Source organism: Ranitomeya imitator, chromosome 2 (assembly GCF_032444005.1).
Source record: "Ranitomeya imitator isolate aRanImi1 chromosome 2, aRanImi1.pri, whole genome shotgun sequence".
Taxonomy (NCBI): domain Eukaryota; kingdom Metazoa; phylum Chordata; class Amphibia; order Anura; family Dendrobatidae; genus Ranitomeya; species Ranitomeya imitator.
The window spans coordinates 23,942,188-23,968,987 of NC_091283.1; the positions used below are offsets into that span (position 1 = coordinate 23,942,188).

The 26,800-nt window shown below is 49.6% G+C and overlaps 2 protein-coding genes across 3 annotated transcripts in view; both read left to right on the forward strand.

The window, feature by feature from the left end:
* The window catches only part of RTN2 (reticulon 2), a 34,513-nt gene extending 25,152 nt beyond the window's left edge, over positions 1-9,361 (forward strand). For both annotated transcript variants that reach the window (XM_069746162.1, XM_069746161.1), the window contains exon 10: positions 9,133-9,361. In XM_069746162.1, coding sequence (XP_069602263.1) covers positions 9,133-9,175 — 43 coding nt within the window. In that variant the 3' untranslated portion in view covers positions 9,176-9,361. The remainder of the gene's footprint in view (positions 1-9,132) is intronic.
* A 4,531-nt stretch (positions 9,362-13,892) lies between these two features.
* On the forward strand, positions 13,893-25,407 carry LOC138661467 (calpain-1 catalytic subunit-like). The gene is made up of 13 exons (XM_069746163.1): positions 13,893-14,160; positions 14,374-14,443; positions 15,987-16,111; positions 17,483-17,616; positions 17,769-17,940; positions 18,019-18,102; positions 18,914-18,999; positions 19,185-19,259; positions 21,958-22,094; positions 23,464-23,633; positions 23,906-23,920; positions 24,919-25,121; positions 25,266-25,407. Exons 1-13 carry the CDS (start codon positions 14,038-14,040, stop codon positions 25,270-25,272), a joined length of 1,401 nt encoding a protein of 466 aa, XP_069602264.1. The 5' UTR covers positions 13,893-14,037; the 3' UTR covers positions 25,273-25,407.
* The last annotated feature ends 1,393 nt before the right edge of the window (positions 25,408-26,800 follow it).

Here is a 26,800-nt window from a genome sequence, read left to right on the forward strand (position 1 = left end):
TCGGTCATTTGGGTAGTTTGTGATCGCTTCTCTAAGATGATCCATTTGGTACCCTTGTCTAAATTACCTTCCTCCTCTGATTTGGTGCCATTGTTCTTCCAGCATGTGGTTCGTTTACATGGCATTCCAGAGAACATCGTTTCTGACAGAGGTTCCCAGTTTGTTTCGAGGTTTTGGCGAGCCTTTTGTGCTAGGATGGGCATTGATTTGTCTTTTTCCTCGGCTTTCCATCCTCAGACAAATGGCCAGACTGAACGAACCAATCAGACCTTGGAAACATATCTGAGATGTTTTGTTTCTGCTGATCAGGATGATTGGGTGTCCTTTTTGCCGTTGGCTGAGTTCGCTCTTAATAATCGGGCCAGCTCGGCTACCTTGGTTTCACCGTTTTTCTGCAATTCTGGGTTCCATCCTCGTTTCTCTTCAGGGCAGGTTGAGTCTTCGGACTGTCCTGGTGTGGATACTGTGGTGGACAGGTTGCAGCGGATTTGGACTCATGTAGTGGACAATTTGACATTGTCCCAGGAGAAGGCTCAACGTTTCGCTAATCGCAGACGCTGTGTGGGTCCCCGACTTCGTGTTGGGGATTTGGTTTGGTTGTCATCTCGTTATATTCCTATGAAGGTTTCCTCTCCTAAGTTTAAGCCTCGTTTCATTGGTCCGTATAGGATTTCTGAGGTTCTTAATTCTGTGTCTTTTCGTTTGACCCTTCCAGATTCTTTTTCCATCCATAACGTATTCCATAGGTCATTGTTGCGGAGATACGTGGCGCCTGTGGTTCCATCTGTTGATCCTCCTGCCCCGGTTTTGGTGGAGGGGGAGTTGGAGTATATAGTGGAGAAGATTTTGGATTCTCGTGTTTCGAGACGGAAACTCCAGTATCTGGTTAAGTGGAAGGGTTATGGTCAGGAAGATAATTCCTGGGTCTTTGCCTCTGATGTCCATGCTGCCGATCTTGTTCGTGCCTTTCATATGGCTCATCCTGGTCGGCCTGGGGGCTCTGGTGAGGGTTCGGTGACCCCTCCTCAAGGGGGGGTACTGTTGTGAATTCTGTGATCAAGCTCCCTCCTGTGGTCACGAGTGGTACTGCGGCTTCTGAGTTTCCTTCCTCAGGTGATGAGGTTAAGTCGTTAGGTGCTGCTCTATTTAACTCCACCTAGTGCTTTGATCCTGGCCTCCAGTCAATGTTCTAGTATTGGTCTTGCTTCCTCCTGGATCGTTCCTGTGGCCTGTCTGCTCAGCATAAGCTAAGTTCTGCTTGTGTTACTTTTGTTGCTATATTTTCTGTCCAGCTTGCTTTTTTGGTTTTGCTTGCTTGCTGGAAGCTCTGAGACGCAGAGGGAGCACCTCCGTACCGTTAGTCGGTGCGGAGGGTCTTTTTGCCCCTCTGCGTGGTTGTTTGTAGGTTTTTGTGTTGACCGCAAAGCTATCTTTCCTATCCTCGGTCTATTCAGTAAGTCGGGCCTCACTTTGCTAAATCTATTTCATCTCTGTGTTTGTGTTTTCATCTTACTCACAGTCATTATATGTGGGGGGCTGCCTTTTCCTTTGGGGAATTTCTCTGAGGCAAGGTAGGCTTATTTTTCTATCTTCAGGTCTAGCTAGTTTCTCAGGCTGTGCCGAGTTGCATAGGGAGCGTTAGGCGCAATCCACGGCTACCTCTAGTGTAGTTTGATAGGTTTAGGGATTGCGGTCAGCAGAGTTCCCACGTCTCAGAGCTCGTCCTATGTTTTGTGGTTTTTGTCAGGTCACTTGTGTGCTCTGAACTTCAAGGTCCATTGTGGTTCTGAATTACCTATTCATAACACATACATACATATTGTAGAATACCCGATGCGTTAATACAGGCCACGCAATATATAACAGTGGCCACGCAGTATATAACACAGCCCAAACGGTATATAACACAGCCCACGTAGTATATAACACAGGCCACGCAGTATATAGCAGTCACGCAGTATATAACACAGGCGATGTAGTATTTAACACAGGCCACGCAGTATATAACACTGGGCAAGTAATATATAGCACAGCCCACTCAGTATATAACACTGTCCAGGTCGTATATAGCAGCCACGCGGTATATTACACAGCCCACGCAGTATATAACACTGTCCACGTAATATATAGCACAGCCCACACAGTATATAACACAGCCCACATAGCGTCTAAGGCTATGTGCACACGTAATTAGGATTAGGCTTAAGAATTTCTGGTGCGGATTCTGCCTCTCCTGGCAGAATAATAATAATAATAATCTTTATTTTTATATAGCGCTAACATATTCCGCAGCGCTTTGCAGTTTTGCACACATTATCATCACTGTCCCTGATTGGGCTCACAATCTAGAATCCCTATCAGTTTGTCTTTGGAATGTGGGAGGAAATCGGAGTGCCCGGAGGAAATCCACGCAAACACGGGGAGAACATACAAACTCTTTGCAGATGTTGTCCTGGGTGGGATTAGAACCCAGGACCCCAGCGCTGCAAGGCTGTAGTGCTAACCACTGCGCCACCGTGCTGCCCACCGGTCTCGCGAGACCGCTAAGTCTTCTGGGTAATTTCGCAATACATCTCTGGGAACGGAAGATGGCAGCAGGCGCGAGCGGATTGGCGGACTACTGAGGGTGAGTATAGCAGGTTTTTTGTTTTTTTATTTGTAACATTACATATTTTTACTCTTGATGCTGCATAGGCAGGTGCAATAGTAAAAAGTTGGGGACACACAGGGTTAATAGCAGCGGTAGCAGAGTGCGTTACCCGCGGCATAACGCAGTCCGTCACCGCTGGCATTAACCCTGTGTGAGCGGTGACCGGAGGGGAGTATGGAGCGGGCGCCGGGCGCTGACTGCAGGGGAGTAGTGAGGGACTAATTGGACTGTGCCCGTCGCTGATTGGTCGTGGCAGCCATGACAGGCAGCTGGCGAGACCAATCAGCGACGCGGGATTTCCGTTACAGAAGTTGCAGACAGACAGACGGAAGTACAACCAACACACAGAATGGGCAATGGACGGCACTAGAGAAGCACAAATCAATATGGACATACACTCCTTAAAGAACATCCGAAAAATACGCAGGTGGCACGTATGTTCTGGGTATACGGTGCTCAGCACTGATAGGCAATCCAGAGTAAATACGATGAAACAAGAAAAGAAAACAGTGCGGCACTCACCCTTATTATTTGAAGCTGTGAAATCGTGCTCTTTATTGGAGAAAAATGTATAAAACATCCATTAGGACATCAGGTCAGCGAGAGGGTGCGGAGGTGGAGTGTGGACGACGGCCGTTTCGCACGGTATGTGCTTCAACGGGTCCAGTTGATAACTTTGAGTACAGATAACGTAGTAGATGTCACCTGCAGTCCTATGTAACACCACACATAACAGTTATCATTATTATTATAGCGCCATTTATTCCATGGCGCTTTACATGTAAGGAGGGGTATACATAATAAAAAGCAAGTACAATAATCTTAAACAATACAAGTCACGACTGGTACAGGAGGAGAGAGGACCCTGCCCGCGAGGGCTCACAATCTACAAGGGATGGGTGAGGATACAGTAGGTGAGGATAGAGCTGGTCATGGAGTGGTTTGGTCGATCGGTGGTTACTGCAGGTTGTAGGCTTGTCGGAAGAGGTGGGTCTTCAGGTTCTTTTTGAAGGTTTCGATGGTAGGCGAGAGTCTGATATGTTGTGGTAGAGGGTTCCAGAGTAGGGGTGATACGCGAGAGAAATCTTGCATACGATTGTGGGAAGAGGAGAAAAGAGGGGAGTAGAGAAGGAGATCTTGTGAGGATCGGAGGTTGCGTGTAGGTAAGTACCGGGAGACGAGGTCACAGATGTATGGAGGAGACAGGTTGTGGATGGCTTTGTATGTCATGGTTAGGGTTTTGTACTGGAGTCTCTGGGTAATGGGGAGCCAGTGAAGGGATTGACAGAGGGGAGAAGCTGGGGAATAGCGGGGGGACAGGTGGATTAGTCGGGCAGCAGAGTTTGGAATAGATTGGACGGGTGTGATAGTGTTAGAGGGGATGCCACAGAGCAGGAGGTTGCAGTAGTCAAGGCGGGAGATGAGGGCATGGACTAGGGTTTTTGGAGATTGTTGGTTGAGGAATGTACGGATCCGTGAAATATTTTTGAGTTGAAGTCAGCAGGAAGTGGAAAGGGCTTGGATATGTGGTTTGAAGGAGAGATCAGAGTCAAGGATTACAGCGAGCTCTGTTGGGGGGGGTCAAGTGAGATGGGGGAAAGATGATGAATTCTGTTTTGTTCATATTAAGTTTTAGAAATCTAACGAAGAAGAAGGATGAAATAGTGGACAGACATTGATGGATTCTGGTTAGTAGGGAGGTGATATCTGGTCCAGAGATGTAAATCTGTGAGTCGTCAGAATAGAGATGATACTGAAAGCCGTGAGATTCTATGAGCTGTCCCAGGCTGAAGGTGTAAATGGCGAAGAGCAGGGGCCCTAGGACTGAACCGTGCGGGACTCCGACAGATAGGGGGTGAGGTGAGGAGGTGGTGTGTGAGTGGAAGATGCTGAATGTCCGGTCCGTTAGGTATAATGAGATCCAATATAGGGCCAAGTCTGTGATGCCAAGAGATGAGAGGGTCTCTAATAACAGGGAATGGTCCACTGTGTCAAAGGCAGAGGACAGGTCCAGGAGGAAGAGGACAGAGTAGTGTCACTTGGCTGTGGCGGTTAGTAGGTCATGGGTGATCTTAGTTAGGGTAGTTTCTGTGGAATGATGCGTTCGGAAGCCAGATTGTAAGCGGTCGCAGAAGGACCAAGAAGAGAGGTGGAAGGACAGTTCCAGTAGTTTTGAGGCATAGGGGAGAAGTGATATAGGGCGATAGCTAGATACAGAGGATGAGTCAAGAGAGGGCTTTTTGAGGATAGGTGTGATTGAGGCGTGTTTGAAGCGCAAGGGGAAAACATCAGTTGTTAGTGATAGGTTGAAGAGATGGGTTAGGGTTGGGATGAAGATTGTGGTGAGGTTTGGGATGAAGTGGGATGGAATCGGGTCAAGTGCACAGGTGGCGAGATGCAATCTTGAGAGTAGAGTGGGGAGTCGATCTTCTGTAATGTTGGAGAAGTTGGTTTTGGAGGAGAAGGGCTGAGCAGTTAGGAGGAAGGGCTCTGGGGGTTGTAGAACAAACCTTTCTCTGATGTTATCAATCTTCTGCTGAAAAAATGAGGCAAAGTCTTCAGCTGAGATGAGTGGGGAGGGAGGAGGTGCTGGGGGACGGAGGAGAGAATTGAAAGTGTTGAATAGCTGTTTATGGTTGTGAGACAGAGAGGATATGAGAGATGAGAAGTAAGTTTGTTTAGCTGTGGCAAGTGTGGCCTTGAAAGTAGTGAGGGACTTTTTGAATGCGATGAAGTGCTCGTTGGAGTGGGATCTTTTCCATCTCTGCTCATCAACCCTGGTCTCAGTTCTTTGGTCAGGCTGGTGTGCCAGAGTTGTCCGTTGATTTTGCGAGCTTTGGTATGTGTGAGGCGTCAGACCGATTCGAGAGCTGCAGCTATTGTGTTTTATATAAAGCGACAGCGGCATCCACATTGTGTAAGGAATTTATGTCTGTAAGAGGGAGAAGGGATTCAGAGAGAGAGAGTAGATCGAGGTGTTTAAGATTTCTGCGAAGGTGTGCAAGTTTGTAAAGTGGGGATTGTGGACATGGAGTGGAGAGGGAAGAGAATGTGAGTAGGTTGTGGTCAGAAAGAGGGAGTGGTGAGTTAGAGAGGTTAGATAGGGAGCAGAGGCGGGTGAAGATGAGGTCCAGTGTGTGGCCATCTTTGTGAGTGGCTACAGAAGACCATTGAGTGAGACCAAATGAGAAAGTGAGAGATAGCAGCTTAGTGGCTGCTGAGAAAGAAGTGTCAGTGGGGAAGTTGCCCATGATCATAGTGGGGATGTCAGCGGAGAGGAAATGAAGAAGGTGTTGGCTGGCCCTGGGGGCGGTAAATGTCAGCCAATTGGAGGTTAAAGGGGAGTAGATGAGCACACAATGCACCTCAAAGGAAGGAAGGGTAACAGAAGGTAGCAGTGGAATTTGGGCGAAGGAGCAGTTATCTGACAGGAGAAAACCAACTCCTCCACCATGCTTGCTTTTTGGGAGGGGGGGTATGGGAAAGGTGGAATCCACCATTTAAAAGTGCAGCAGGGGAGGCTGTGTCAGAAGGGGTGAGCCAGGTTTCAATGATGCCGAGGAAGGAAACTTTGTTAGTAATGAAAAGATCATGAATGTAGGAAAGTTTGTTGCAGACAGGGCGAGCGTTCCACAGAGCTCCTGTTACTGGGACTGGGGAAGCGGGGGCTGGGCGAATGGGTATAAGGTTAGAGAGGTTACAGAAATTTGTGATAGAGCGTGGATGGGAGGTAGAACTGACTGTGGGGATGTGGCGAGGAGGACCAGGATTTGGAGAGATATCACCAGTAGTAGGAAGGCGCAGAGAAAGTGTTAGCAGGTGGGAGCAGGAGAGGGCATGAGGGGGCTGTCTGTGTTTGGAGACAGAGGATTGTATGTAGAGGAACAGTTCTGAGGAGGAGGTGAGATGGATGGGGAGTTTGGAGGGAGAGATGACCAGTAGTGATGAGCGAATATACTCGTTACTCGAGATTTCCCGAGCATGCTCGGGGGTCCTCCGAGTATTTTTTAGTACTCTGAGATTTAGTTTTTCTTGCCGCAGCTGAATGATTTACATCTGTTAGCCAGCATAAGTACATGTGGGGGTTGCCTGATTGCTAGGGAATCCCCACATATAATCAAGCAGGCTAATAGATGTAAATCATCCAGCTGTGGCAAGAAAAACTAAATCTCCGAGCACTAAAAAATACTCGGAGGACCCCCGAGCATGCTCCTGAAATCTCGAGTAACGAGTATATTCGCTCATCACTAATGACAAGTCATTACTAGGTCTACACCTGCAGATCTAATCTACAGATTAGGGGGTTAGTAGAAAGTGAAGGATTATAGGGGAAGAGTGAAAACAAATGGAAACATTGCTTACAGTGACTGTGTCCAGTTACCCGCTGTTCAGTTCTGGATTAATTCATAGCGCCACACTTCTATGATGCACTGGGCAGACTGACGTCTTTGCAGACATAGGCTATGTGCACACGTAGGGAAAAGTGTTGGAGAATTTTCTGCACAAAATCCGCATCTCCTGGCAGAATCCGCAGCTGCGGATTTGCCGCGGTATTTATGCGGATTTAGTGCAGTTTTTGTGCGGAATTGATGCGGATTTTGTGCGGATTTTCTGCAGTTTTCTGTGGATTTCTATTATGGAAGGGCGCAGAAACGCTGCAGATCCGCACAAAAGAAGTGACATGCACTTCTTTTAAATCCGCAGCAATTCCGCACTGATTTTTCCGCACCATGTGCACAGCTTTTTTTTTTTTTTTTACATTGATTTACATTGTACTGTAAATCACAGTGCGGATCTGCAGCGTTTCTGCGCGGAAAAATCCGCTGCGGATCCGCAGCTAATCCGCATCGTGTGCACACAGCCATATGGTTTGCAATATAATTGCTAGAAAACGCATTCAGGTGTGGAGCTGAGGGGAGAGGTCTGTGCTCATCTTGGTCAGAGAATTAAGAGTGGACCAGAGGCAGAATGATCAAGGCAAATTAAGCAAGGAGGTCATAAATAACATTGGGGTATAGAAGGGGTTAGTTGAAAAACATACAGAGTGGATGCAGGGAGCAGAGGTAGGGAAAGTCAGTGTGGAAAGCTGGAGGATGTACCTGTAGGGAGAACAGATAAATGGACATGCTGATTAGAGTGTGATGGTGGCAGCTGGCAGGGTGCAGTCTATGTGCATCATTCTGGATTAATTCATAGCTCCACACACTTCTGTGATACTTATGTGGTGCACTGGGCAGACAGTGATAACTCTGACTACGGATAATGTAGTAGATGTCACCTGCAGTCCTATGTAACACTACAGTAATATCTCTCTGACTACAGATAATGTAGTAGATGTCACCTGCAGTCCTATGTAACACCACAGTGATCTCTCTGACTACAGACGATGTAGTAGATGTCACTTGCAGTCCTATGTAACACTACAGTAATATCTCTCTGACTACAGATAATGTAGTAGATGTCACCTGCAGTCCTATGTAACACCACAGTGATATCTCTCTGACTACAGATAATCTAGTAGATGTCACTTGCAGTCCTATGTAACACCACAGTAATATCTCTCTGACTACAATGTAGTATATGTCACCTGCAGTCCTATGTAACACCACAGTGATATCTCTCTGACTACAGATAATGTAGTAGATGTCACCTGCAGTCCTATGTAACACCACAGTGCTATCTCTCTGACTACAGATAATGTAGTAGATGTCACATGCAGTCCTATGTAACACCACAGTAATATCTCTCTGACTACAGATAATGTAGATGTCACTTGCAGTCCTATGTAACACCACAGTAATATCTCTCTGACTACAATGTAGTATATGTCACCTGCAGTCCTATGTAACACCACAGTGATATATCTGACTACAGATAATGTAGTAGATGTCACCTGCAGTCCTATGTAACACCACAGTGATATCTCTCTGACTACAGATAATGTAGTAGATGTCACATGCAGTCCTATGTAACACCACAGTGCTATCTCTCTGACTACAGATAATGTAGTAGATGTCACATGCAGTCCTATGTAACACCACAGTAATATCTCTCTGACTACAGATAATGTAGTAGATGTCACTTGCAGTCCTATGTAACACCACAGTAATATCTCTCTGACTACAATGTAGTATATGTCACCTGCAGTCCTATGTAACACCACAGTAATATCTCTGACTACGGATAATGTAGTAGATGTCACCTGCAGTCCTATGTAACACCACAGTGAGATCTCTCTGACTACAGATAATGTAGTAGATGTCACCTGCAGTCCTATGTAACACCACAGTGATATATCTCTGACTACAGATAATGTAGTAGATGTCACCTGCAGTCCTATGTAACACCACAGTGATATCTCTCTGACTACAGATAATGTAGTAGATGTCACCTGTAGTAGATGGTGTCCCTGGTAGTACTGTTAGTGACCAGCAGAGGGAGCAATTTGGAATAATTTTTAACCCTTTATTCTTTTACTCCAGATTTCGCGCTCAGCTGAGAAAACAAGGAACCAAAAAGGAGTGAGGACTGAAGGCCGCTGCACCCCCCGCCCCTCCAGTTACAGCCACAACACCAGTAGCAATGGTTCTCCTGATCGAGAGCGACTTCCAGTGGAACCCACAGAAAACGCCCATCGTTGTTACACAAAGAGTCACATGACAATAATTTAATAATTCTGTTTTTTGGGATAATAAATATTTTTGAGTTTTTTTTTTATTTGAATTTTGTGTCATAAACAGTGAATGATCACCGACTATTCCCTGACCTGAGAAACCAGGGTCTCATTTTCTCTATCCGGGGGCGTAATTTTGTGTAGTCAGAAATGACGGCGCCTTCAGGCCCTGTACACATTAGACTACAGTCTGCTGACCTCTGATATCGGCAGATAGTGAATGTGCGTAGGGACCTCCCGACTGTCACCCAACGGATGGTGTTGGGGAGAGAAGGGTCCAGCCACGTCATGAGAACAGTGACACATAGGATATTCTACCACTCACACTGTAAAGGATTATTCCAATTTTCATAGATGGGAGATATTGTCGGATAGTACATGTAAAAACAAGCACTTTCACAATTTACTGCTTACTAAAATTTTCAGCCGTTCTTGAGATATTAACTTTTTTTTTTCTTTTGTTTACAGCTGGTTGCCTAGGTGACCGACCACTGCTGCAGTCTAGCTTGTAAGCACTCCACTAAAGCTGTGTGGGATTAAAGGGCAACAGTGCTCTCCAGGATCCCGGACAGCTACAAAACTATCTGAATAGAAAAGCTCCTATAAGCGCTGCACATGTTCTGCTGTCTAGCAGCGGTGGTCGGTCTCCAAGGCAACGAGCTGTGAACAAAAAAGCGTTAATATCTCAAGAATGGCTGAAAATTTTAATAAACCGTAAATTGCAGGGTTGCTTGTATTCCGAGTACTAGCCGACAATATTCATCTATGAAGGTGGGAATAATCCTTAGGTATAGCGGAATAAATAAGCGCAGGCACAAAATGAGCAGAGGACCCTGATCATGGCCATATGCATTACAGCTCATAGGAAAGTAATAAAACCAGGGGTGTAACGACCACAGTCGCAGAGGTGACTTCACCTAAGGCCGGCATCACACTCAGCGTATGCAAATACGGTCCGTATATTACGGCCGTAATATGCTGAAAAGTCCCGAAAATAGTGGTCCGTAGCTCCTCCGTAGGCAGGGTGTGTCAGCGTATTTTGCGCATGGCATCCTCCGTATGTAATCCGTATGGCAGCCGTACTGCGTGTTTTTATCGCAGGCTTGCCAAACCAACATACGCCTATACAAGGGATCCATGTGTTAAAAAAAAAATAAAAACATATATACTGTCATATATATATATATATATATATATATGTGTCAGTAGACACATTATATTATTCCTTCATCCAGCGCGATATAGCAGAAAGCCGGTAATTCAATTACCGGCTTTTGCTTTTTCCTTCCTAAACCCGACATGATATGAGACATGGTTTACATACAGTAAACCATCTCATATCACCATTTTTTTTTTGCATAATCCACACTACTAATGTTAGTAGTGTGTATCTGCAAAATTTGGCCGTTCTAGCTCTTAAAATAAAGGGTTAAATGGCGGAAAAAATTGGCCTGGGAGCTTTCTAGGTAAGTTCCCACGATCTATGAACAGCCAGCAGAGGGCGCCTCACCACAAATGAAGCTAAATATAGATCATTGACCTATATTTAGCTTCATTCCCCGGGGTTTTGCAGCAAGGAGCAGCCTGCATTAGCGAACTCCTTGCTGCAAAATGTTTTAACCCCTTCAGAAGGATTTACATCGTTGGACTTTACAGATCTGCGGAAGGTAAGTATATTGTTGGTTTATTATGTTTTTTCTTTTCCAGAACGAGGGTCTTCAGTGATTGGATTGGGCGTTAAATAAAATATTACAACAACCTTTGTTTTTATTTCATTAAAATAATTTTTAATAATGTGTGTTTTTTTTTTAACCCTTTCATTCAATTGGATTAATAATGGATAGGTGTCATAATTGACGCCTCTCCCTTATTAATTAGGCTTAATGTCACCTTACAATAGCAAGGTGGCATTAACCCTTCATTACCCCATATCCCACCGCTACACGGGAATGGGAAGAGAGTGGCCAAGTGCCAGAATAGGCGCATCTTCCAGATGTGCCTTTTCTGGGGTGGCTGGGGGCAGATGTTTTTAGCCAGGGGGGGGCCAATAACCGTGGACCCTCTCCAGGCTATTAATATCTGCCCTCAGTCACTGGCTTTACTACTCTGGCGGAGAAAATTGCGCGGGAGCCCACGCCAATTTTTTCCGCCATTTAACCCTTTATTTTAAGAGCTAGAACGGCCAAATTTTGCAGATACACACTACTGACATTAGTAGTGTGGAATCTGCAAAAAAAATGGTGATATGAGATGGTTTACTGTATGTAAACCAGGTCTCAAATCATGTCGGGTTTTAGGAAGGAGAAAGCAAAAGCCGGTAATTGAATTACCGGCTTTTTGCTATATCGCGGCTGTATGAAGTAAGAATATATATACATATATGTGTCTCACTGACATATATATATATATATCTCCCTATTCTATGTGTACATATTTATTCTACCTATTCTACTGTAAGCTGTCAGTGTGATTGTACACCGCACTGAATTGCCGGCTTTTCTCTCTAACAGCGCTGCGTATTTCTCGCAAGTCACACTGCTGGTCCGTGTGTAATCCGTATTTTTGGGGCTTCCATAGACTTTCATTGGCGTTTTATTTGCGCAATACGGTGACAAACGCAGCATGCTGCGATTTTCTACGGCCGTAGAAAGCCGTATAATACTGATCAGTAAAATACGGCAGATAGGAGCAGGGGCATAGAGAATAATTGTGCCGTATTTTTTGCGAGTTTTACGGACGTAGTTTCTGCGCTCTTAGGTCCGTAAAACTCGCAAGTGTGACGGCGGCCTAAAGTGTATTGCGGTGCATAGACCCGTCGGGGCCGTGTGTATCAATACACTCTGCCAGCCAATCAGAGGCCAGCAGCTGAAGTTGGCGTGTCTGGAGGCGCGTGGCAGTGATGTCACACGCTCCCGTCGCTTGAACGCTGAAGTCAGCTGACGGCTTCAGAAGAGGATGGACGCCGTGCGGCGGGGAAGCGGAGGGAAGGTGAGTAGAATTGTTTATTTTTTTTTCCATGCAGAACAGCGGCAGAACGGGGGCCATGGACCAGATTAGGGACTTATACAGGGGCTTCTCACAATTAGAATCTCATCAAAAAGTTAATTTATTTCATGTGAAATCAATCACTCTGTGTGTAATGACTATAAAATATGAGATTCACTTTTTGTATAGAAGAACTGAAATAACATTTTGATGATGAATTTTGTGAGAAGCCCCTGTATATAGTATACCAGGATGGGGGGCCTGGTCTAATCTTGCACCGGGGCCCATCAGTCTTAAGTTACGCCACTGAATAAAACCAATAAACAATTTATATAAATGTGAAACCAACTGCAGATAGCGCCTGGGATGAGCGCTCGCTGACCACCAGCAACGTTCCCCTGCTTCTACTAAGGACCCCATGACAGGTGAACTATTGGGACATCGGCCCACAAAGGGTTTTTTTAGCGTTTCTACTCCAAAAACTGCCTGAAATATCACTGAAAAAAAACATGCTTGTAAGCAATCCTTTCTGTTGACCATTTCTTGCTGGTCAGATAACCTAGGTCTTTTGAGTTTTTGTTTTTTTCTTATGAAAATTGTCTCTTCTGAGAAAAAGAGGACTTAACTCTATAGCGCCACCTGTTGGAAGTAGCGATCCTACAAGTCACAATCAACTCTTTAACGAGTTGTGCAATATGACTTAGGATTAAAGCCAAATCAGTATCTCAATTCGCAGATACGGTGTTTCGGGCTGTTGGCCCTCCTCGTCGTGTTTTTTTCTTCACTTTGTTTTGATAAATGGTTTTTGGGAAAAAGAAAGTGCAGGTCGGTTATAGGAAGCGGCTACTGGTGAAATCCGCTCCAAACTAAGTGCCGTCCAATCAGAAGATTGAAAAAAATAAAACCACTTAGGAAAAAGAAAAAAAAAAACTTCTAAAACTCTTAAAAATTTCTTACAAAATTGTTCAAAATTAACACAGTGAATGAAAACCTGAATTGCCAAAGCACGGAGATTGTGTCCCACCTGCTCCATCCACGAGGGGCAGCACATGTCCAGACCGGGCGACCACGCGCTGCCCTTCAGGGAACGGTCTCCACTCCCAGTGACTCCCAGTCTGCAAACATCAGGCAAGTTACAGTCACTCGATTATTCTTCTGGACCCAATACAAAATCATGCACAATGATGCGGATTATACACTTTGCTGTTGATCTGATGAGTTGTTGTTTTTTTTTCCTTCTGAAGAGGTTTTGAAGAACGAGAAAAAAATTCTCTGGAGCGTAAAATCTCTCCAAAATAGTCACCGTCCAATCAAAAGGCTTCAAAGAGGCAGAAAATAAAAACGTCTCCAATATTTCCCAAACGAGGAACATTCCCTGCAGCGGTTTCCGCTAGAAAAGCCGTGTCTGCACTTGGCCCTACAGCGCCGGCCCCCCGCTGTGACCAGTGTCACATACCCCCCTATATGAGCAGCGTCAGCGCCCACCAATCACAGCGCCCCCTGAGGTGTGGGAACTGCGCTGCCCGTCACACCTCTGCCCTGGCTCCAACAACCACAACATAATCCTTCTACACCGCGAGGAGGGAATATCCGTGACACTTTATCTCTGAATACATAGAGAAAGGGCGTAGATAGCGATCGGCAGGTATAAGAGCTGACGGGCCGTCCAACGGCAGAACAAGCAGATTCCAGGAAGGCGTCCGCCGTAATCCCATCTATCTCTGCCACCATGTGGGCCGCGCAGGATTACCGGACTCTTCGCACTCTCTGCTTGGAGAAGGGACAACTATTTGACGACCCTGCTTTTCCCCGAAACGTTCCTGATCCCAACGTTGAGTGGAAGAGACCCCCGGTAAGTTTGGAGGATTTTCCTCTTTTTACAAACCCTGTTTGTGAAACGGACCCCCCAGAAATAATCTGATCCCAGGGTCTCGCTGCTGTGACCCCCAATAGTGAGCTGTTATCAGCAGATAATTCCGGGGCGGTGTGGGAACCTGGAGCTCCTGGATGTGGAGCAGGACCTCGAGATGCCGCACATTTTGATCTGTTCCTTTTTATTCTGCAGGATCTTTTCTCCAACCCCAAATTCATTGAGAGTGGATTCAGCAGCACGGACGTCTGCCAGGGGGATCTAGGTAAGCGGAGGGCAGCCCGAGCTGCAGCGTCACCATACCGAGCCATAAGGCTGAGCGGAGAGGAGGGGACCGTCCATTCACAGGTGTCACTGTGCTGGAGAAGTGTCCAAACCCTCCAATGTTAGACAAGGGGGTGGTCCTCTGCTGACCCCAACATCATAATGGTCCCTAGCTGCAAGACTCATATGTCAGCAGTAGCAAGGTGACAGTGTAATAAAACCGACAACTGCCAGCCTCGATCACCACTGGCCTCTATCACCATTGGCCTCTATCACTGCTGGCCTCTACCTTTATTTACTGCAGGCCTCTATCACCGCCGGCCTCTACCTCTATCACCATTGGCCTCTATCACCGCCGGCCTCTACCTCCATCACCATTGACCTCTATCACCACTGGCCTCTATCACCACCAGCATCTATCACCGCCGGCCTCTACCTCTATCACCGCTGGCCTCTACCACTGCTGGCCTCTACCTTTATTACTGCAGGCCTCTATCACTGCTGGCCTCTATCACCGCCTGCCTCTACCTCCATCACCATTGGCCTCTATCACCGCCGGCCTCTACCTCTATCACCACTGGCCTCTACCTCTATCACCACTGGCCTCTACCTCTATCACCACTGGCCTCTATCACCACCGGCCTCTACCTCTATCACCACTGGCCTCTATCACCACTGGCCTCTATCACCGCAAGCCTCTACCTCTATCACCACCAGCCTCTATCACTGCCGGCCTCTACCTCTATCACCGCTGGCCTCTACCACTGCTGGTCTCTACCTTTATTACTGCAGGCCTCTATCACCATTGGCCTCTATCACCGCCTGCCTCTACCTCCATCACCACTGGCTTCTATCACCGCCAGCCTCTACCTCTATCACCACCAGCCTCTATCACCGCCGGCCTCTACCTCTATAACCCGCTGGCCTCTATTACTGCCGGCCTCTACCTTTACCACCGCTGGCCTCCATCACCGCCAGCCTCTACCTCTATCACCATTGGCCTCTATCACCGCCGGTCTCTACGACCCTTGGGCTCTTTCACCATTGGCCTCTAATACCACTGCCTCAACCTCTATAAACGCTGGCCTCTATCACCGCCGACCTCTACTTCTATCACCGCCGACCTCTACCTCTATCACCGCCGGCCTTTACCCGTATCACCGCCGGCCTCTACCTCTATCACCACCATCCTTTACCTCTATCACCGCCGGCCTCTACCTCTATCACCACCATCCTTTACCTCTATCACCGCTGGCCTCTACCTCTGTCACCACTGGCCTCTATCACTGCCGGCCTCTACCTCTATCTAAGCCGCCGGCCTCTATAATTTTTTTTTGTTTGTTTAGTGACCTGTTACTTGCTCTGTGCAGTTGCCAGGGACCCCTCAGTATAATATCCTCTTGCGGGCCCATTCCCAGTCTGACCCTGGATGTGGGCATGAAATGAAATCTTAGTAATAATTGGAGAGTCCAGTGGATGTTCAGAGCAGGAACTCGCTGGAGGACACTTGTATTGCCTGGTCTTACGTCTCTTTTTTCCCCTAGGTGACTGCTGGCTCCTCTCCACTATCTCATCTCTCACACTCCACCCCTCTCTGTTCTCCCGAGTGGTCCCTACTGATCAGAGCTTCAGTCCCAGTGATGGTTACTGTGGAATATTCCATTTTAAGGTGGGGAGAGGTGTCCCATCAACTGACAAACAAAAATGAGGTCCTGATGTAGATGATGAAGGGAGTGTCGGGATGTGGACAGAGTAGAGGCTGTAAACTCGGATGTGGTCGCAGCAGGGGGCTCACACTGGGATGAGATCGGAGCAGGCGGTGCATACTGAGATGTAGTTGTAGCAAGCAGTGCACACTGGGATGTGGACGGAGCATGTGGTGCACACTGGGATGTGGTTGTAGCAAGCAGTGCACACAGGGATGTGGTCGGAGCAGGGGGCATACACTGGGATGTGGACGGAGCATGCGGTGCACACCGGGATGTGGTTGGAGCAGGTGGTGCACACTGGGATGTGGTTGGAGCAGGGGGCACACACTGGGATGTGGTCGGAGCAGGGGGCGCACACTGGGATGTGGTCAGAGCAGGGGGCGCACACTGGGATGTGGTCAGAGCAGGCGGTGCACACCGGGATGTGGTCGGAGCAGGGGGCGCACACTGGGATGTGGTCGGAGCAGGCGGTGCACACTGGGATGTGGTCGGAGCAGGGGGCGCACACTGGGATGTGGTCGGAGCAGGGGGCGCACACTGAGATGTGGTCGGAGCAGGCGGTGCACACTGGGATGTAGTTGGAGCAGGGGGCGCACACTGGGATGTGGTCAGAGCAGGCGGTGCACCCTGGGATGTGGTTGTAGCAGGGGGTGCACACTGGGATGTGGTTGGAGCAGGGGGTGCACACTGGGAGGTGGTCGGAGCAGGGGGCGCACACTGGGATGTGGTCGGAGCAGGCGGTGCACACTGGGATGTGGTCGGAGTAGCCGGCGCACACTGGGATGTGGTCGGAGCAGGGGGCGCACACTGCGATGTGGTCGGAGCAGGGAGCATACACTGGGATGTAGTCGGAGCAGGCGGTGCACACCGGGATGTGGTCGGAGCAGGCGGTGCACACTGGGATGTGTTCGGAGCAGGCAGTGCACACTGGAATTTGGTCAGAGCAGGGGGCGCACACTGGGATGTGGTCGGAGCAGGGGGCGCACACTGTGATGTGGTCGGAGCAGGCGGTGCACACTGGGATGTGGTCGGAGCAGGCGGTGCACACTGGGATGTGGTCGGAGCAGGCGGTGCACACTGGGATGTGGTTGGAGCAGGGGGCGCACACTGGGATGTGGTCGGAGCAGGTGGTGCACACTGGGATGTGGTCGGAGCAGGCGGTGCACACTGGGATGTGGTCGGAGCAGGCGGTGCACACTGGGATGTGGTCGGAGCAGGGGGCGCACACTGGGATGTGGTCGGAGCAGGGGGCGCACACTGGGATGTGGTCGGAGCAGGGGGTGTGGGTTCATCTGGTAGACATACTGATGATCTCCCCCTCGTCTCTGCAGTTGTGGCAGTTTGGTCAATGGTTTGATGTGGTGATTGACGACAAACTCCCAACCAAAAAAGGTCGACTTGTGTACACGAAGAGCGACTCTCAAGCGGAACTATGGAGTGCGCTGCTGGAGAAAGCCTACGCCAAGTATGTCCATCGCTCACCCAGAGCTCCACTCTAAAGCCACTGAGACTTGTAGTGCGCCAGGTTCTCTCTGTATCACGTCCCTCACATGTATCTGAACTGCGGGGGTTGCGATACATCTAGACCCCTCATCCCCTCCATGTGTGTCCTCTCAGGGTGTGCGGAGGCTACTCTGCGCTGCAGGGTGGAACCATCGCTGAGACACTGGAAGATTTCACTGGGGGAATAGCAGAGAATGTGAGTCTGAGCAGATACCCATCGGAGGAGGTTTGGGAGATGGTCACAGAGGCAGAGAGCAGAAAGGCCCTCATGGCCTGCTATATCCAGGTGAGTAGCGTCCTCCACTGTCCATCCTGAGTAAAGCACTGAGCTCAGATTCTACACTAAGTCCCTGTCCCCTGGAAGGTTTTAGATCCCGCTGACGTTGGACGTGTGGATGAGGAGGGCTTGGTGTTGGGACACGCGTACTCAGTTCTAGGAGCCAAGGAGGTAAGTGCAACCATGACACAATACACCAGGGGTCACCTGCTGCCCACACCCCTCACCCAGAAAGAAGATGATGATTAGGGGGGATCCGCCATCTGGAATATGGGGTTTTCCTAGAGACTGGAAGCCCTCCCCTGAAGCCAAGTATGCGGGGAGGTCTCATGGGAACACAGACCCTACAGTTTATTTTCCATTTATTAGTTTAATTATCACTTTGCTGTTATATTGGTTGGTTTCTGTTATGAATTTTTAGGGTTAAATGAGTAATGAGTAAAGCTGTGGTAACACGAGCTGGTTATTTCTGGGTTTTTTGTTGGCGCTCTTTTTATGCCTTCTCATTGGTCAGCTGTAAAAGACCGGGAAAAATCTTGTCTATAAATAGGCAGGTTTACCTCAGTTTTCCTCATATCGTTTATGAAGAGAGAAGATCCCGCCCGCCCTCCCTATTTTGTTGTGTTCCTTTCCTTGTCGTGGTTGTTTATTTGAGGGTAAAATCGCCCAACTATTGGGTGGATTGTTTCAGTTATTTATTGGTGTTATTTAATTAATTTATTAAATTCTTGGTATTTATTTATTAAGATATTTATTGGTAATATTCAATTAATTTATTTCATGTCAACCTAAATAAACACCACGGCCATTGATTTCCAACTTGAGGTTTTGTGTCTTTATTTTAATTAAGAATGGGTTTTGTGTTACCATGAGCAGGTGATTGGGTTTATTTCTGGCCCCACGTGTCATACAATAACACTGGATGATGACACAGGATCTGACTCCCATCATCCTCACCACTTTTTACCAATTCTCCGTCCAGGTGAAGCTCAGCTCCGAGGAGGTCACACTCATCAGGCTGAGGAATCCCTGGGGCTTCACCGAGTATAACGGTCCCTGGAGCGACAAGTGAGTGTGAGCAAGCTCATGTTACAGCGGAGGATCGGGGCAGGAGATGATCGCTTACAGGTGTCCAATCCTCCTCATGGGTTGGACCTGGAGAGGGCTGAAGCTCCTCCATTCCTGTGGTGCTTCTGCGGGGGAGGTCTTACTTTGCTTTGATCGAGTCATTGTGTCTTGTGATTCCCTTGCAGATCCCAGGAGTGGAGTTCAGTGTCAGACGTAGAGCGGAAAGCGCTGAACCTCCAGAAAGAAGATGGCGAGTTCTGGTAAAGACATTTATCTCGTATGAAGGGGGCTCCGGGCACGTCCATATGCTGTAATATGGGGTGTGCAGAAGGGCTGAGCTCAGAAGGTGACTACATGGTGGTTGCCCACAATCTGCCCTGAAATGTCTGCACTCGAGATAGATAAGTTTCACTGATACACATAAGAGGGGCTCCGCGCAGCCAGACATTGATTCATCGAATTACAGGTGACGAAGTAACAGCGGAGTCCGTCACATTGAAATCCCGACTCTACAGGTGATCCCACCAGGTTGGATTGGGCTAACAATTTTGTAGGCTGCACATCCTGTCCCGCCAAGGGTCTCCAAAGCACGTCTTTAGCACAGCCTGCGACAGCCTGAGGCAGTTCGTCCTGCCCCTCTGTAAGACCCTGTAGCCACCATCTTTCAAAGCCACTACCCTCCACAGCTGTGGCCATATAGCATTCCCATTATGTGAATCCAATACCGAAACCAGAGAACGGTCCTGGGTCACAGAGACACTAATGGCTCCATGGAGACCACACAATAAGGGACGTCCACGTACCCACTATGTCTGCCAAAAAACATGAACATCTGCACAGACCCCAGCGCCTATGGTCTTCTCTGCCCATGATGTCTTCTCTCCTGTGGCCTTTCTGATATGTGACTGACCCCGCCGCCTCTCATTCTGGGCTGACCCTACTGCCTCTCATTCTGGGCTGACCCCGCTGCCTCTCATTCTGGGCTGACCCTGTCGCCTCTCTCTGCCTTCAGGCTGACTCCGCCGCCTCTCATTCTGGGCTGACCCCACCGCCTCTTCCTGCCCTCAGGCTGACCCCGTCGCCTCTCTCTGCCTTCAGGCTGACCCCGTCGCCTCTCATTCTGGGCTGACCCCACCGCCTCTTTCTGCCCTCAGGCTGACCCCGTCGCCTCTCTCTGCCTTCAGGCTGACTCCGCCGCCTCTCATTCTGGGCTGACCCCACCGCCTCTTTCTGCCCTCAGGCTGACCCCGTCGCCTCTCTCTGCCTTCAGGCTGAGTCCACCGCCTCTCATTCTGGGCTGACCCGCGCTGCCTCTTCCTGCCCTCAGGCTGACCCCACCGCCTCTTTCTGCCCTCAGGCTGACCCCGCCGCCTCTCATTCTAGGCTGACCCGTCGCCTCTTTCTGCCCTCAGGCTAACCTCACCGCCTCTCTCTGTCCTCAGGCTGACCCCGCTTCTTCTCTCTGCCCTCTGACTGACCCCGTCGCCTCTCATTCTGAGCTGACCCCACCTCCTCTCTCTGCCCTCAGGCTGACCCCGTCACCTCTCTCTGCCCTCAGGCTGACCCGCCGCCTCTCTCTGCCCTCAGGCTGACCCTGCCGCCTCTCTCTGTCCTCAGGCTGACCCCGCTTCTTCTCTCTGCCCTCAGGCTGACCCCGCCGCCTCTCATTCTAGGCTGACCCGTCGCCTCTTTCTGCCCTCAGGCGGACCCCACTGCCTCTTTCTGCCCTCAGGATGAATCCGCCGCCTCTTCCTGCCCTCAGGCTGACCCCGCCACCTCTCATTCTAGGCTGACCTCATCGCCTCTTTCTGCCCTCAGGCTGACCCCACTGCCTCTTTCTGCCCTCAGGCTGACCCCGCCTCCTCTCTCTGCCCTCAGGCTGACCACGCTTCTCTCTGCCCTCTGACTGACCCCATCGCCTCTCATTCTGAGCTGACCCCACCTCCTCTCTCTGCCCTCAGGCTGACCCCGCCACCTCTCTCTGCCCTCAGGCTGACCCCGCTTCTCTCTGCCCTCTGACTGACCCCATCGCCTCTCATTCTGAGCTGACCCCACTTCCTCTCTCTGCCCTCAGGCTGATCTCGCCGCCTCTCTCTGTCCTCAGGCTGACTCCGCTTCTTCTCTCTGCCCTCGACTGACCCCATTGCCTCTCATTATGAGCTGACCCCACCTCCTCTCTCTGCCCTCAGGCTGACACGTCACCTCTCTCTGCCCTCAGGCTGACACGTCACCTCTCTCAAAGACCCCGTCACCTCTCCCTGTCCTCAGGCTGACCCGCCGCCTCTCTCTGCCCTTAGGCTGACCCCGCCGCCTCTCTCTGTTCTCAGGCTGACCCCGCTTCTTCTCTCTGCCCTCTGACTGACCCCCTCGCCTCTCATTCTGAGCTGACCCCACCTCCTCTTTCTGCCCTCAGGCTGACCCCGTCACCTCTCTCTGCCCTCAGGCTGACCTGCAGCCTCTCTCTGCCCTCAGGCTGACTCGCCGTCTCTCTCTGCCCTCAGGCTGACTCTGTCGGCTTTCTCTGCCCTCAGGCTGACCCCGTCGCCTTTCTCTGCCCTCAGGCTGACCCCGTCGCCCGGTTCTGTGCTCTGTCTGACCCCGCCACCTTTCTCTGTGCTTTGGATGACGCCGCCACTTCTCTGTACACTTGCTGACCCCGCTGTATTTCTATACACTGCCTGACCCTGCTATCTCTCTGCGCTCTGGATGACCCCGACGACTTTCTCCGTGCTCTGGCTGACCCCGCTGTCTCTCTGTACACTGCCTGACCCCGCTGTCTCTCTACGCTCTGGATGACCCAGCTGTCTCTCTGTATACTGCCTGACCCTGCCATCTCTCTGCACTCTGGATGACCCCAACTTTCTCTCTGCGCTCTGGGTGACCCTGCTGTCTCTCTGTACACTGCCTGACCCCGCTGTCTTTCTGCGCTCTGGATGACCCCGCTGTCTCTCTTTGCAGGATGCTCTGTGAGGATTTCTGCAGTCTCTTTTCATGGATCGTCATTTGTGAACACCAGCACTCATCTCAGTACAAGATCACTGAAGTTTCGGGCCGCTGGGAGCGTGGGATCAATGCAGGAGGAGGACGCAGACTGAGTAAGTACAACACTGTGCACACCGACACAATGGTCCTCAGTCATCAAAACGGTCAAATAAAACCTGCTTGCAGCAACCAATCACAGAGAAGCTTTACTTGTTAAACTGCGTTGGTAAAATGTAAGCTGCCCTGTGATTGGATGCTGTGAGTAATGAAGGCAGATTATTAGACAGTTGTGATAAATTTGCTCCTATGGATCTTACAGAGAACCTGCAGCTGCACCCCCCTCCCCACTGACAGCACAGATCTTACAGAGAGAATATGCAGATGCATCCCCCTCCTCCCCACTGACAGCATGGATCTTACAGAGAAGCTGCAGCTGCATCTCCCTCCTCCCCACTGACAGCATGGATCTTATAGAGAAAATCTGCAGCTGCATCCCCCTCCTCCCCACTGACAGCATGGATCTTACAGAGAGAATCTGCAGCTGCATCCCCCTCCTCCCCACTGACAGCACTGATCTTACAGAGAGAATCTGTAGCTGCATCCCCCTCCTCCCCACTGACATCATGGATCTTAAAGAGAGAATCTGCAGCTGCTTCCCCCTCCTCCCCACTGACAGCATGGATCTTAAAGAGAGAATCTGCAGCTGCATCCCCCTCCTCCCCACTGACAGCATGGATCTTACAGAATCTGTAGCTGCATCCCCCTCCTCCCCACTGATAGCACAGATCTCCTAGAGAAAAGCTGCAGCTGCATCCCCCTCCTCCCCACTGACAAGCACTGATCTTACAGAGAGAATATGTAGCTGCATTCTCCTCCTCCCCACTGACAGCATGGATCTTACAGAGAGAATCTGCAGCTGCATCCCCCTCCTCCCCACTGACAGCACTGATCTTACAGAGAGAATCTGTAGCTGCATCCCGCTCCTCCCAACTGACAGCATGGATCTTAAAGAGAGAATCTGTAGCTGCATCCCCCTCCTCCCCACTGACAGCATGGATCTTACAGAATCTGTAGCTGCATCCCCCTCCTCCCCACTGACAGCACTGATCTTACAGAGAGAATCTGTAGCTGCATCCCCCTCCTCCCCACTGATAGCACAGATCTCATAGAGAAAAGCTGCAGCTGCATCCCCCTCCTCCCCGCTGACAACACGATTCTCTTGGAGAGAAGCTGCAGCTGCATCCCCCCGTCTTCTGTCTCATTTATTGATTTTTGCGGCTGTAAAGGTACGTGGACATTTACATACATCCTGAGCCCAAGGAGGGGGTGTTGGCTGCATGTATTTCAGTTTCTTGTGTTCACAGTACTGCTGATTTATGTAAACATCTGCTATGACTGGGGCAGTAATCAGGGCTATGCTGTGCAGAGACCCTCCAGTGTCACCCACCACAGCCACTAACAACCCGAATTCCAATTATTTAGAATCTTTCTTCACCAACCCACAATTCCGGTTCCGCTTGGGCGTCACCTCAGACCAGGAGGAGGAGTCAGTCAGTGAGCCGGGGAATGAGGAGCGCTGGATGGTGTTAGCTGAGCTGCTGCAGACGGACAGAAGAGCCGCGAAACTCCACCTGACGTGTCACCTGTACAGGGCGAGTACCAACCACTGATACCGATGTATAGGATAATCTGTGATAACAGGTCATCCACAAACCATCCAAAATATCCCAAATGTGGAGTTCAAGAGCAGGATGTGTGTGGCCTGGGGCCCCGTGTTCTAGGGCCCGCCGCCCGAGAGCTGCTGCAGCACCTGAATCACTGACATCGGACTAGACTGCAGCCTCCATGACATCCTGGAGCTGCACTTAATGTCGGCTGCTCTTCTTCTTGTTGGCAACTAATAGTTTGTTTTTTTCATTCTTAGGTTCCTGAAGAGCTGGTGAGAATCTGCAGCGGGATCACCGGTCACCTCACACCACCAGGGCGGCGCATCATACAAACATGGACATAGGGGCAATAGATAGATCACACCTGGATCTCTGTAGTTCACAAGCCTTCAAAGAGGCGTACACACTGCATGGCGGAGAGGCGGCATTCACACTGCACTGCGCAGAGGTGGCATTTACTGCACGGCGGAGAGGCGGCATTCACACTGCACGGCGGAGAGGCGGCATTCACACTGCACGGCGCAGAGGTGGCATTCACACTGCACGGCGGAGAGGCGGCATTCACACTGCATGGCGGAGAGGCGGCATTCACACTGCACGGCAGAGAGGCGGCATTCACACTGCACGGCGGAGAAGCGGCCTTCACACTGTATGGCGGAGAGGCGGCATTCACACTGCACGGCGGAGAAGCGGCCTTCACACTGTATGGCGGAGAGGCGGCATTCACACTGCACGGCGCAGAGGCGGCATTCACACTGCACGGCGGAGAGGCGGCATTCATACTGCACGGCACAAAGGCGGCATTCACACTACACGGCAGAGAGGCGGCATTCACACTGCACGGCGGAGAAGCGGCCTTCACACTGTATGGCGGAGAGGCGGCATTCACACTGCACGGCGCAGAGGCGGCATTCACACTGCACGGCGGAGAGGCGGCATTCACACTGCACGGCGGCGATGCGGCATTCATATTGAACGGCATTGAGGTTGTGCAAGCTTTAAACGACACAAAAGTGACACCTGTACAGTCAAAATTTGTCAGAGTAGATCCAGAAGAAACAGGTACCTTCTTTCTCTGCGATTGGGTTCGGAGGAAAGGGCCAGACGATCGAGTAACTGAAGGACCTGAACCCTCCTGCCGCAGGTCCATCGCTCTCGTCTCCATAGTGTATCTGCTATGATGGCGGACTATTGCCGGGGTGATGGGGCACTGTAGGGTGTGAGGAGTGAAACTGCCCAGAATAATCTGACAGCCCGATCCATGTTCCAGGTTCCCCGTCCACATCTTGATCGCGGATTCTTCACGAGGAGCCGCCCGGTGGCGGACACTGGCACAGCACAGAACAGCCGCGGGGTGACAATGAGGGCATCTCTGACCCCAGGAGAATACGTCATTGTACCGGCCACATATGACGCCAACCAGGAGGGGAACTTCTATATCAGGGTGCACCGAGAGAAAGAGCCAGGGAACAGGTGAGAGACCCCACACCCCAACGGCAAACGCACAAAGGTCAGCTGCAGGGTGATGGAGGCGACCAGTGCTGCTGCTGGGAACCATTTATACAAAACGTCCTCTTCTTCCTTATATCAGATCAGTGTTCTACGTTCTCATTCCAGGACTTAGAGCGACGGATTCTTCTACAAATCTGTATTCAAATCACAAACAGAATACAAGGTGGGAGCGGCACAACAGGAGAGACCCCCGAGGCCGAGCGACAGCGCGGAAAATAATGATACGGAAATAAAAACTTCTCCAGAACATTCTGTGTTATTGACATGTATGTCTGACGTCGCTGAGCAGCAACAACATACATCCCCCATGTATGGCTGAGAAATCCCAGGAAAACCACAGCTAGACTGGTGTATCGAAACTCCCCGACCAATCATGATACAAACCAGCCATTACTGATCCTGAGTTACATTCTGTATTATACTCCAGAGCTGCACTCACTATTCTGCTGGTGCAGTCACTGTGTACATACATTGCATTACTGATCCTGAGTTACATCCTGTATTATACCCAGAGCTGCACTCACTATTCTGCTGGTGCAGTCACTGTGTACATGCATTACTGATCCTGAGTTACATCCTGTATTATACTCCAGAGCTGCACTCACTATTCTGCTGGTGCAGTCACTGTGTGCATACATTACATTACTGAGCCTGAGTTACATCCTGTATTATACTCCAGAGCTGCACTCACTATTCTGCTGGTGCAGTCACTGTGTACATACATTACATTACTGATCCTGAGTTACATCCTGTATTATACTCCAGAGCTGCACTCACTATTCTGCTGGTGCAGTCACTGTGTGCATACATTACATTACTGAGCCTGAGTTACATCCTGTATTATACTCCAGAGCTGCACTCACTATTCTGCTGGTGCAGTCACTGTGTGCATACATTACATTACTGATCCTGAGTTATATCCTGTATTATACCCCAGAGCAACACTCACTATTCTGCTGGTGCAGTCACTGTGTACATACATTACATTACTGATCCTGAGTTACATCCTGTATTATACTCCAGAGCTGCACTCACTATTCTGCTGCTGCAATCACTGTGTACATACATTGCATTACTGATCCCGAGTTACATCCTGTATTATACTCCAGAGCTGCACTCACTATTCTGCTAGTGCAGTCACTGTGCACATTCATTACATTACTGATCCTGAGTTACATTCTGTATTATACTCCAGAGCTGCACTCACTATTCTGCTGCTGCAATCACTGTGTACATACATTGCATTACTGATCCTGAGTTACATCCTGTATTATACTCCAGAGCTGCACTCACTATTCTGCTAGTGCAGTCACTGTGCACATTCATTACATTACTGATCCTGAGTTACATTCTGTATTATACTCCAGAGCTGCACTCACTATTCTGCTGGTGCAGTCACTGTGTACATACATTACATTACTGACCCTGAGTTACATCCTGTATTATACTCCAGAGCTGCACTCACTATTCTGCTAGTGCAGTCACTGTGCACATTCATTACATTACTGATCCTGAGTTACATTCTGTATTATACTCCAGAGCTGCACTCACTATTCTGCTGGTGCAGTCACTGTGTACATACATTACATTACTGATCCTGAGTTACATCCTGTATTATACTCCAGAGCTCCACTCACTAT

Coding starts and splice junctions, on each gene's coding strand:
- LOC138661467 (XM_069746163.1), top strand. CDS start 14,038: ATGTGGGCCGCGCAGGATTACCGGACTCTTCGCACTCTCTGCTTGGAG. Junction 17,617..17,768: donor CTGGAGAAAGCCTACGCCAA/GTATGTCCATCG, acceptor GTGTCCTCTCAG/GGTGTGCGGAGGCTACTCTG. Junction 17,941..18,018: donor TCATGGCCTGCTATATCCAG/GTGAGTAGCGTC, acceptor GTCCCCTGGAAG/GTTTTAGATCCCGCTGACGT.